This window comes from Lytechinus variegatus, chromosome 13 (genome assembly GCF_018143015.1).
Source record: "Lytechinus variegatus isolate NC3 chromosome 13, Lvar_3.0, whole genome shotgun sequence".
NCBI classification, from domain to species: domain Eukaryota; kingdom Metazoa; phylum Echinodermata; class Echinoidea; order Temnopleuroida; family Toxopneustidae; genus Lytechinus; species Lytechinus variegatus.
The window spans coordinates 6917736-6930900 of record NC_054752.1 but is presented as its reverse complement, the minus strand read 5'-3'; the positions used below and the strand labels follow the sequence as shown (position 1 = coordinate 6930900).

General features: G+C 37.1%; 1 protein-coding gene across 1 annotated transcript in view; it reads left to right on the top strand.

The window, feature by feature from the left end:
• The window catches only part of LOC121426608 (mucin-19-like), a 196170-nt gene that overhangs the window by 160979 nt on the left and 22026 nt on the right, over nucleotides 1-13165 (top strand). The window contains exons 130-141 of the mRNA XM_041622966.1: nucleotides 89-298; nucleotides 2159-2194; nucleotides 2476-2508; nucleotides 3112-3243; nucleotides 6516-6551; nucleotides 6824-6859; nucleotides 7428-7634; nucleotides 9342-9764; nucleotides 11580-11789; nucleotides 12065-12274; nucleotides 12760-12795; nucleotides 13080-13115. Coding sequence (XP_041478900.1) covers nucleotides 89-298; nucleotides 2159-2194; nucleotides 2476-2508; nucleotides 3112-3243; nucleotides 6516-6551; nucleotides 6824-6859; nucleotides 7428-7634; nucleotides 9342-9764; nucleotides 11580-11789; nucleotides 12065-12274; nucleotides 12760-12795; nucleotides 13080-13115 — 1605 coding nt within the window. The remainder of the gene's footprint in view (nucleotides 1-88; nucleotides 299-2158; nucleotides 2195-2475; nucleotides 2509-3111; nucleotides 3244-6515; nucleotides 6552-6823; nucleotides 6860-7427; nucleotides 7635-9341; nucleotides 9765-11579; nucleotides 11790-12064; nucleotides 12275-12759; nucleotides 12796-13079; nucleotides 13116-13165) is intronic.

Genomic DNA, 13165 nt, shown 5'->3' with positions numbered 1-13165 from the left:
GTGATATAATTTATTAGCTTATCTTTACTAGCGTTTTTTATTACAATTCTTTTGATCGTTATTGTTTCTTGAAATTATAAAATTACAGAGCCTACAACTACTGTCACAACAACAAGCATTACAACAACTACCACTCCAGCAACCACAACTGCTCCAACCACTAAAGTGACAGAGGAAACAACAACTACTGTCACAATGACAGCAAGCACCACAGTTTCTGAAGAGACAACAACTGTTACTACCACCACACCTGAAAGTTCCACTACTCAGACAACTACAACAGTAACAACAACTCCAGGTATTTACCAAGATGTTGCAAAAATTTCTACTTGGGAACCAGTCATACTTGTTTGTATTTTGATGTCCTATGCACTTTTTTCTTTCCATGTGTCGACTTATGTACAAGTTTTGTTTTCTAACATAACCTGTTATTCTAGAATTGCTCCTGCCATTTTTTTTATTTGATGAAAATAATTTTGTTTAAAATTTGCCATTTAAAAGGGGCGGGAAGATACTATCTGTTTTTATTTTGAAGCGTAACATTGCATGATGACCAAAGCCAATGTAGCGTGACTCTTTGAAAATAAGCAAAACAAAAAATTTAATTGAATTCAAATAAACAAGTTTTTGGTTATTTCTCAGGGCATAATTTCATCAGGCTGTTTATTGTTCAAAATTTCCATGGTTTATATACCTAATGACATTTCTATTCTATTCTATCTAAACTCATAACTATAGTGTTATTTTCATTTTGCTCAATTAAGATGAATTAATGTATGATTTCATGTGACTGAAACAGTATCAAAAACAATTTCCATAGAAAAAAATGAAAAAGCTATATTAACAATACCCAACAAAAAAAAAGATAAGACAGTCAATGAATAATGAAATACATGAGATAATATTAATACTAATTTTATGCACTTTACATACAACATAGGATTTCTGAACACAAAAAAGAGCAGTTTAACTCTTCTTGCGTTCACCTGTAAACCCCCTGTGTGTTGCATTATTTTAGCAGTGATCCCCTCTACGCAGTATAATACACTCTGTTATTTAGACTGCCATAACTTTTTATCTGATCATTTTGAAAGAAAATGTTGTAAGCAAACTTGTAGAGTGTTTCCTGGGCTTTCTTATCGTATATAAATTCATTGGATAAATTATGGAAAAATGTATAGTAAATTACATTTTCTAAATGTTTCCTCCTAATACTCCAACAAAATTTAGCCCCCCTTTTACTTTTGTTCTTGTGTTAGTGGCATGATTTTTATGTATCCACTTGGACTGTCCATTACATAAGCTTTGTATTGATACCAAAATCATGATAATCTAATAAAAATAGCCCATATATAGTGGAAAATAAAAGAGAGTAAATTTTTGCCTGGTCAAGGTACTGTACTCCATTGAAAGGGTCTCATTCACATTCGTGCCACGAGTCACAGACTCCTAACAATAAACCTGGCCATGATATTGTTTGTGAGGAGGGTTTTATTGATTTTCTCCTCTCCTTTTTCAATGAACTTCCTGGCTGTGATCAGGATGTATTGATTTTTTGGGGGTTACCGCTGATCTCTATACAAATTTTCAAGGAAAACTCAACAATTCTGTAATTTGTAAACTGCGATAATCCATCGAACGCTAAACTAATGTCGCATGAGTGATCGATCGATCGGAACACATGTACGGTATACACAAACGCCAGGCTATACATTGTAGCTAGACATGCTCCAGGGCATGCAATTGTTCCAAAAACAATGGGACAGGGGATGTCTATTGGAAATGTGTGGTTGTGCAAAAATGCGAACGAAACACGCCTACGGATGTGCAATAATGCGAACGTAACGCAGTTAAGAGTTAAGAGATTTTTTGAATATATTTAGAGTCTCATTCTTTGTTCACTTTTATAATTCTTATGAAATTTATTTCTATGACAAATGTAAGGAACAGTGATCAAAAGATGGATCTGGGATTTCAGCATAAAGATACTTCTCTGGCTGTTGGTCAAATGGCATACTGAGAAGAGACTTGATTTAACAAACTTTTTGTCCCTCCGTGTAAACAAATTCAAAATTTTGATGTGGATCATGTTCACCTATACATGCAAACTTAACCCATGTCCTATTTAATGTATAAATCCTCCATTTCTCTTTGACAGAACTTTCAACAACACCAAGTGATGTAGGTGATGCAGGTAGGTTCACCATAAACCTGTTAAAATAAGGATATAATTCAGTTGAAATCAAACAAGAGGAACCCACACGAACTATAATCTTTCTTAACAAGCCTTTGACACCAGTTTGCAGTCTGCCATTCAAAGTCACCATTGGATACACATGCTTCCTTGCTTCTTTTTCCCCTCTCTTTTTATGTGCTTACAAAGTTCATCTGTTTTTGTTATGCATTAAAAATTTAGCTATACAACCTATGTAAAGTTGAGTAACACATGTTATTTCATTCATTGTTTCCTTATAGATGGATCTCCCCCATCAAGGACTAGACCAACTGGTAATTTAAAATGTTTTACTTTGATCTTAAAGTGTTTCCTTATCAACTAATCTTTCTTATATTTGGAATAAAATTGATTGTTTTTGCCATATCTGAACAATATTAATTTAATATTTTCATTGGTATCGGGGGATACATGTAGGGATGTGTACATGTTGCGTATATGTCATCATATTTAACACCAAATATTTGATATAGAAACATTTTATTTGAGTACTGGAATCTGTACTTAAGAAACATATCAAACCCCTTAAAGCATGTCCGGCTGTATATCAGAATTTATATTCAATGACACTTTATTAAGAAGGGAAATAAATGGGCCAAGTATCAATAATACAGCGATGTGCTTTCGGTATGCTTGAGAGTTGAGTTAGTGCTATACTATAATAACTAGTTTTATTATAATTTTTGGATGATCCTATTGAGGACCAACAATTGCCCACGAAAGATGCATGGTGTAACATAAAACTTACATGTAATACACACTTCTGTTTTTGCCATGAAAACCTTCACAAGTTACATTATAATTTTTGTATTATTTTTATCATCATCATTGCTGTAAATCGTTTTTATTAAAATATTAAACTGCTCCAACCACTACAGTGACAGAGGAAACAACAACTACTGTCACGACGACAGCAAGCACCACAGTTTCTGAAGAGACAACAACTGTTACTACGACCACACCTGAAAGCTCCACTACTCAGACAACTACAACAGTAACAACAACTCCAGGTATTCACCAGGACATTGCAAACATTTTCTTCTCATACTTCTTAAGTTATATTTGAATAGAGTGAACCTTTCTTGTCTGTCTATGTGTTAGTTTTTTCAACTTTGAAAAGATCTAATTATTAGTATTGTTTATTAATTTGAAGTTCACCTTATTTCTATATCAATATCCAGTATGTACATTAATATTTCTATTTGCTGACTCATGTATAATTATATTTTTCTTAAATATTAGCCACTTACCCTAGAATTGTTAATACCATTTATTGTTTATCATTCGTTTTTAATCATTTTGTTGAAATAATTCTAATTTGAAGGGGGGGGGGTTAATTTCGGTATTTGTTACAAACCTTAAAATTTGCGTGGTGACCATAGCCAATGTAGTGTGACTCCTTGAAAAGAAATAGAAAATTAGATTTAACTCAAACAAACAAGTTATTTACTAACAAGTATACTTACCTATACCATCTCATCAAATTGCTATTCGTTACCCTTACTCAAATAGCCACTGGTAAAAAACTGCCAGAAAGAGGCTAACTGCAATCAAATAGCCTGGGAAACCCGTCACGGAACGAGACCCATAAAACCCTCTCGCCGCATATAAGCCACTAACCCTAACCACTAGACAAGGGTACGGATAAATCAGAAGAGACTGTTTACACTCCTTCCTATCGGGGCAAGAAGAGGCCTCGCGATGACCACTCGTGTTCTAATGACAGTCAGGCTCAAATTAACGACCCACTACAACCCCCTGTAATTCAGAAGAAGAGCCGACTGGCCAGGGACTGCGACCGGTCAGTCCATTCATTGCCAGACCCCGCCGAGGCTGGTAGTAGGATCTTGAAAGCCTTGCAGGCAATCCTCCCCCAGCGGGCACCGCCTACCGCCAGCCTGGCAAGTAGTAGACAAAGCCACCCGATACAACGGGCTAATGAAAACTCGACTCATTCTAGACGTAGAGAGAGGTCTACATTGCCTCGTACCGGTCGCGGAGTGGAGGCTAATGATAACTCGCCTCGTACTAGCCGTAGAGAAAAAGAGTTTTCCATTGTGGGAGAATCTGATTCGGAATTTGATTACCACCGACCTGTTACATCTCGCAGAAGAGACTGGGGCGATTTCTCTCCATCAAATTCTAATAGCAGCCCCATGCATTCCCTCCAAGCTGCCCAGCATATGGGATTCGAATGAGGACAATCACCATTAGGGGTACGAGAGAGTTCTGGCATACACAAACGCAATACTCCGGCTAGTGGCAACAGGCATCAGTCAGACCTGATCTTGACTAAATACTGCTCTCAACTTCGAAGACAGTACTAGTAGCGAAACTGAGCGTGAGAAGTCAATCTTCCGCCTGAACTCGTCCTTCAGTCGTTCGGACGAAGTCAGTCCTGCGATCAAGATGGATGCTCCGTATAAATCCTGCTTTCGGGGCTTAGATAAGCAACACTCTTGGCTTAAACCAATCAGTAAAGAAGTCTCGAAGGATTATCAGTTTGCCGCTCAAGACTTTGAGGATTTTTTGTGCACCCCTTTGGTCCCGTACGTTGCTTTCCGTGTCGGGGATGCGGGAGCAAGGAAGTCTAGATCAGGCCGTAACCCTCTCCGGCACTAGTTACCGCTCAGCCGACTACAAGCTAGCAGCGCTGGACGCGGCCGCCCGGAGCAGTATGAGACTCACGATGTACCAGGGGTGCCTGTTAACCACTCTTAGTGAGGCTGAGCGTCTTGGAGTCTCTAGCAATGACAAGAACTTATTGTTAGAGTCACTCACAAAGATCGCTGATCTCCAGTATGTGCAAGCAGCAAGATAAACACTGCTATGCATGAGGGCAAGGAGGGCTAAAGTTTTAGATGCTCTCAAGATTGAGAAAGGGGCAGTGAGACTTCTAAATAAGCTTCCTTGCGAAGGTAAGGACTTGTTTCATGGACACTTTCAAGATGTATAGGACGAGTCTATTTCAGCCAGCACCACAGCTGACAAGATATTTTATAAGCTCTCCTCGAGTAGATCTATTCTGCCGGGCACTAATGTTAGACCGGCCCAGGGCCAGGTCCAGAGACCCCCTTTTGCAAGCTCTAGCTCCAGACCCTAGCCCCAGACCTACAATGAACATAAGGGGTCATCCCTCTCCTTCTTCCCTCGGTCCGGTGGTGACGCCAGGATTGAAAGGGACTGCTGGGAAAGTCATAGGAAACCTCGGGTGGGGGACGGGGCCGCCAGTCCCACTTTTAGCGCACTGAATTCAGTGCCCCCACTCAAAACCGGGACTTTTGACAATCAAACAAGTCATTCCCCTCCTTCAGCAAGTCCCAGTAGGGGGAAGAATTTTTCTTTGCTAACAGAACTGGGAAAAGATATTCAGTGGCAAATTTTTTCTAGAGATAATAAGGTTGGGATACAATCCAAATTTCCTTCAAAGTAGGAGATGATTGTTACCAGTTCATAGCCCTTCCGTTTGGCCTAAAGCCAGCCCCAAGGATATTTTCCCGACTGGTGAGAGTCCTCGCCGCAGAGTTACGAAGGCGAGGCATTACTATCTTCTGTTACCTGGATGACTGGCTCCTCAGCCCTTCCAGGACCACTCTTGCCTACAACGTAAGCATTGTCCGAAAGCTGGCTTCGGATATAGGGTTTCTGATCAACGAAGAAAAATCGAGGTTCACACCAACAAGATCACCAGAGATTCTAGGGAGGATAATATCCATCTCAGACTTGGGTATTCCCTTTTTCTCAAGGCATGAAATTCATCAGGCTGTTTATTTCTCAAAACCGGTTTGATGTACAAATCTAATGAACAATATCCATAAAAGATAAAAAAGCTGCCTCAACATCCAAAAAAAAAAAGAAATTCAAGAAGAAATTATATACTCAAGAAAATATTATGATATTAATAATTTCATTTACAATGTATACAACAAGCAATTTTTTGACACAGATATACATATATCTATATAGGCATAAAATAATCCAAGCACAAAGAATTTCTTAACGCAGAAAGAAGAGTTCTTTGTTCAAGCATATATTATTGTAATTCGTATGAGATTTATTTCTATGACAAATGTGAGGAACAGTGGTCAAAAGATGGATATGGGATTTCAGCATAAAGATACTTCTCTGGCTGTTGGTCAATTAGTGTACTGAAGAGACTTTATTTAACAAGTGTCCTTCCATACACAATAACTCAGAAATTAGGATGTGAAACATGTTAACTTACCTCATGTCCTATTCTACAAAAGTAATCAACAGAAAATCATCCATTTCTCTTTGACAGAACTGTCAACAGAACCAATTGATACTGGCGATGGAGGTAGGTTCCCAATTTCTCACCATCATCCATTTAAGATATTGATATCATTCAGTTGAAATCAAACAAGAGGAGCCAATATAAAATGTAATCTTCCAAACAAGCTTGCCATTAAAATTGATCATTTAATACACCTGCATCTTTTCTTGATTTTCCCTAACTTATGATGTGCTTACGAAGTTAATCTCTTTTTTTTGGCATGCATTATAAATGTAGCAATACAACCTAAGTAAAGAGGAATAACACTTTGTATTTCATTCATCGCTTCCTTATAGATGTAGAAACTCCCCGATCAAGAACTGGACAAACTGGTAATTTAAAATGCTCTACTTTGATCTTAACGTATTTCATTTTAAACTAATCTTTCTTATATTTGTATTGAAATTGACTATGTTTTTGCCATATCTGAACAATATTAATTTCATGTTTTCATTGATATTAGGAGATACATGTATGGATGTGTAGGTCATCTTATTGAACACCAAATGTTTGATATCCAAACATATTTGAGTACTGAAATCTATACCCAAGAAATATATACATTATCAAACCCCATAAAGATTTCGGCATTTCTGACTGTTTATCAGAATTTATATACAGTGATGCTTCAAGAGAAGGGAAAATGAATGTTTGAATGTATTAATTATACAGAGATGGGATTTGGCATGCCAGGGCCTGGAATTAGTGGGATACTGTTATGATTAAATTGTTATCATAACTTATGGGTGGTCCTTTTAAAGACCAACAATTGCCCACAAAATATTCATGGTACACACTTCTCCTTCTCCATGGAAACCTTTACAATTTACATCATAATTCTTGTAGTATTTTTATTGTCATCATTGCTGTAAATCATTTTTTTATTAAAATATACTGTAGAGCCTACAACTACTGTCACAACAACAAGTGTTACAACCACTACTTTGCCAGCAACCACAACTGCTCCAACCACTACAGTAACAGAAGAAATTACAACTACTGTCACGACGATAGCAAGTACCACAGTTTCTGAAGAGACAACAACTGTTACTACGACCACACCTGAAAGCTCCACTACTCAGACAACTACAACAGTAACAACTCAAGGTATTTAAACATTTGTTTTCTTCATTGGAACTAGTCATACTTTTGAGGCTATACTTAAATAGAGTGAACTTTTCCTTTTTCGTCTTTTCTTTTTTAATTTTGAAATTTGGAAAAAGTCTAATAATTACCATTGTTTGTTAATTTGAATTGAAAATTGTTTGTAAATTGATGTCCTATGTACTTTTTGCCTCGCCCACCAGAGGTGAAGGCGAGACTTAGGGATCCAAATGTCGTCCGTCCGTCACAAACCTGTAATGACACAACCGTAAGTTGCTTTTCAAGCAAACTTGGATGGTAGATAGACTTGGGAGAACAGCCTGTCATGCTGCAGTCTGAGGTCACATAAAAAGGTCAAATGTCATTTTCGGGTCAATGTTAAAGTTTACATGTAAGACTCTCTTAGGACACCTAACTCCGCAACCGTAAGTCGCTTTTCAACCAAACTTGGATGGTGGGTGGACTTAGGGGACCAGCATGTTATGCTGCAGTCGGAGGTCAAAGGTAATTTTCAGGTCAATGTTAAAGTTTACCTGCAAGACTCTCTTACGACAACTTACTCCGCAAACGTAAGTCGCATTTCCAGCAAACTTGGATAGTAGATGGACTTGGTGTACCTGCATGTTATGCTGTAGTCGGAGGTCACATGGTAATGTCAAAGGAAGGTTGTTTTCAGGTCAACGTTAAAGTTTACATGCAAGACTCTCTTATCACACCTAACTCCGCAACCGTAAGTCAACCTTCAACCAAACTTGGATGTTAGATAGACTTGGGGGACGTGCATGCCATGCTGCAGTCCAAGGTCACATGGTAAGGTCAAAGTTTATTTCGGGTCACCATTAAAGTGTATGTGCAAGGCTCTTATGACAAGTGTTATTCCATCCCAGTCATTTCACAATGAAGTTTCGATATAATTCTCTTGCGTGCCCTCGCAAATCAAAATATTTCTGGTTATTTTCATAAGTGGGCGAGACACTAAATTGCTTTTGCCTTGTTTCTTTCTATGCATTGACTTATGTACAAGTTTTGTGTTCTAACATAACCTGTTATTCTAGAATTGCTTCCGCTATTTTTTTTATTTGATGAAAAAAAATTGTTTAAAAATTGCCATTTAAAAGGGGAGGGAAGATACTATCTGTTTTTATATCCATATAACCATAGTTAAACATTGAAAAAAAAACTAGTCCATGAACAAAGTAGCATCATAAGTTGAAAATTCAGACTACATACTAAATTTGAAGCCCAAAAAACAACTCTAGGTATTCACCATGACATTCAAAGCATTTGATACATGATGATGAAGTATATTTTGTTTTGAAAAAAAAAATTACTTCTATATTATTCTTCAATAAAACCACCTATTTATTTTATGTTAAAGTTTCTTCAAGAGTCAAGGGTGTACCAATTTGCAAGTTTTATCAATTCAAATCACTCTTATCATTTTGATATCTTTTCTGGCCCTGTCTTTTCCTGTAACATCTTCTGTACAGTTGTGCTAGATAACTATGAGGATGACTTGGGTAGTGTGAATGTTTTGATCACCCCAACTGATGGGAATATCAGTGACAGTACTTTATTCTTGAAGGATTTAAGATGCTATCAAATAAAATGAAATGCAACAAAGTGTGAATGTTTTGTATCTTCTGATGACTGGTATATCAGAATGTTTTTACAACTTAACCCTGTTTCTGTCATCTGCTTTTATTCTAGATGAGTGTGAGGAGCAGGACTTGGATAAATTGAATGTTATAATCACCCTTATCCCTACTGATGGAAATGGTGATAGCAGTACTAATGGTATAATCACACTGGAGTCCGAAGTTCCTAAGTTCACTGTATCGCTTTCTTCCCCTGGGAACACAATAACAGTGAATGCGCTGACTTTGTTTGAGCAGGGTGAAGGAGAAAACAACAATGCAGTACGGAGGGTTCGCATCTCAAATATTGTGAGCAGTACAGGAGAAGTTGATACGGAGGAATATCCTGTTAACTCCACTGCTCTTGAAAGTGGAATGTTTGTAGTGCGAAATACATTTAATGATGAATCTGTGGAATCTTTTGACATTGAAGTACTGGATAGCACCAGCATGCCTGTAACCATAAACGTGACAGTCAGAGGATGCCTTGAATTAGGTGAATAGTTTGACCTCAGCATAATACATTATTTTATGTTCAAAAATAGGCAGCTATTGCTTATCCTGCTAATCCTGTACAACAGTAATTGAGGAATCCCATCTATAAGATTTGGTTTTGCCATGAGTATTTCCCTAGACTGTGAGTGATATTAAGAAAATTGATACCATGACCACACCTTAAAGCTCCACAACTGACACAAATACAATGGTGACAAAGAAACAACTCCAGGTATTCACCATGACATTGAAAGCATTGGTTTCATGAGGTTGAAATATTGTTTTTTGGAACAAAACATAACACTTCAATCAAGTCACCTATTTACATTTGATCAAGTTTAGAGCTTCTTCAAAATTAAAAAATGCATACCAATTAACATTGTTTTTCAATTGAAATTGCCCCTTCTATGTTTATATCATTTTTGCAATTACTTTTTTCGGTTATTACACATACATGACTTGAAATACCAATCACAATCATTTTGCTCCGTTGTTAGTCAGGTCAGGATTTCTCCTACAATTTATTACTTTGCTGAACAGTTGCATTTTGAAAAAGAGGGGAGATATTCACCAAAATGTTTGAGAGTGGGTTTAAGTGATATAATTTATTAGCTTATCTTTACTAGCGTTTTTGTCTCGCTTGCGTAGCGGAGCGAGACATAGGTATAACTATTTCCGATGTCGGCGTCGTCAACAATTGTGTTGTACACATAATAACTTTCTATATCTTCAAGGTGGGATCACCCAATTCATACCAGAGGTCCATCTCCTGAAGGCACAGGTCAAGTTCAAATATGAGTCGAATTTGAATAAGGTCAAAGGTCAATGAACTTTCCATGACTGGCACTGTGCTGTGTTCGTCAACAATTGTGTTGTACACCCAATAACTTTCTATAGCTTCGAGGTGGGATCACCAACTTCATACCAGAGGTCCATCTCCTGAAGGCACAGGTCAAGTTTGAATATGAGTCAAATTTGAATAAGGTCAAAGGTCAATGAACTTTCCATGACTGGCACTGTGCTATGTTGTACACACAATAATTTTCTATAGCTTCGAGTTGAGATCGCCAAATTCATACAAGAGGTCCATCTTTTGAAGGTGCAGGTGAAGTTCGAATGTGAGGTTAATTTGATTAAGGTCAAAGGTCAATGAACTTTCCATGACCGGCACTGTGCCTTGTTGTACACATAATAACTTTTTATATCTTCGAGGTAGGATTGCGAAATTCATTCAAGAGGTCCATCTCTTGAAGGTGCAGGTCAAGTTCAAATATGAGTTGAATTTGATTAAGGTCAAAGGTCAATGAACTTTCCATGACTGGCACTGCTGTGTTGTACACACAATAACTTTCTATAGCTTCGAGGTGGGATCGCCAAACTCGTAACAGAGGTCCATCTCTTGAAGGTGCAGGTCAGGTTCGAATGTGAGTTGGATTTGATTAAGGTCAAAGGTCAATGAACTTTCATACTACTTTGTTCCTCGTATGACATGAACTTTATAATTTTATACTTTTCAACACTAACATTTTACTTCAGAACTCAGTACTCTCTATACCTGAACCAGTTTTTTTATTTTACTTATTTATTCTTTAAAAACTGTTGTTATTTATTTAATGAGCTATAGTTCTTGGCACCATTCATAATATTCACACCACAATTCACGCCCTAAACTGCTGACAGCCTCAGAAGTCATATAGCATAGTTTTGACATGCAGTCTCTTCATGACTGCAATATGCAGGCGAGACAACGCTTGGCGTTTGCCTTGTATTACAATTCTTTTGATTATTATTGTTTCTTAAAATCATAAAAATACAGAGCCTACAACTACTGTCACAACAACAAGTGTAACAACCACTACTTTGCCAGCAACCACAACTGCTTCAACCACTACAGTAACAGAAGAAACAACAACTGCTCTCACAACGACAGCAAGCACCACAGTTTCTGAAGAGACTACAACTGTTACTACCACCACACCTGAAAGCTCCACTACTCACACAACTACAACAGTAACAACAACTCCAGGTATTTACCAAGATGTTGGAAACATTTCTACTTTGAAACCAGTCATACTTTTTATCTTAAACTTTCCTAGAGTGAGCTGTATCTATTCTCTCTGTTTTTTTTTTCAACTTTGGAAAAGGTCCAGTAATAAGCATTTTTTTATCAATTCAAATTACACCTTGTTTGTATATAAATGTCCTTGTTTGAACTTTAGTATTTATATGTGTAGAGTCATGTATAATTTTAGTTTTCTTATGTGTTAACTGGTTAACTTACTTGATATCATCCACATACAGAGCCTACAACTACTATCACAACAACAAGTGTTGCAACGACTACCACCCCAGCAACTACAACTGCTCCAACCACTACAGTGACAGAGGAAACAACAACTACTGTCACGACGACAGCAAGCACCACAGTTTCTGAAGAGACAACAACTGTTACAACGACCACACCTGAAAGCTCCACTACTCAGACAACTACAACAGTAACAACAACTCCAGGTATTCACCCAGATGTTGCAAACATTTCTACTTGGAAACCAGTCATACTTTTTATCTTAAACTTTCCTAGAGTGAGCTGTATCTATTCTCTCTGGTTTTTTTTTCAACTTTGGAAAAGGTCCAGTATTAAGCATTTTTTAATCAATTAAAATTACACCTTGTTTGTATATAAATGTCCTTGTATGAACTTTAGTATTTATATGTGTAGAGTCATGTATAATTTTAGTTTTCTTATGTGTTAACTGGTGAACTTACAAATGTTGCTGGCATTTATTTTTAATCATTTTGTTGAGAAATCGTAATTTGAAAGGGGGATATTCTTTCTGTTTGGTCAAATGTCATACTGAGAAGAGACATGATTCAACAAACTTTGTGACCCTCCGTGTAAACAAATTCAAAATTTGGATGTGGATCATGTTCACTTATACACACACACTTAACTCATGTCCTATTCAATATCTTAATCCACCATTTCTCTTTGACAGAACTTTCAACAAAACCAACTGATATAGGTGATGCAGGTAGGTTCACTATAAACCTGTTAAGATAAGGATATAATTCAGTTGAAATAAAACAAGAGGAACCCATAAGAAGTATCATCTTTCTTAACAAGCCATTGACATTAGTTTGCAGTCTGCCATTAAAAGACACCATTTGATACACATGCCACTTTGCTTCAATTTTTTTCCTCACTTTTTATGCGCTTACAAAGTTCATCTGTTTTTTCATTTGTTATAAAAGTAGCCATACAAGCTACGGAGTAAGTGGAGTAACACATTTTATTTCATTCATCGTTTCCTTACAGATGTGGAAACTCCCCAATCAAGAACTGGACAAACTGGTAATTTAAAATGCTCTACTTTGATCTCTTAACATATTTCATTTTAAACT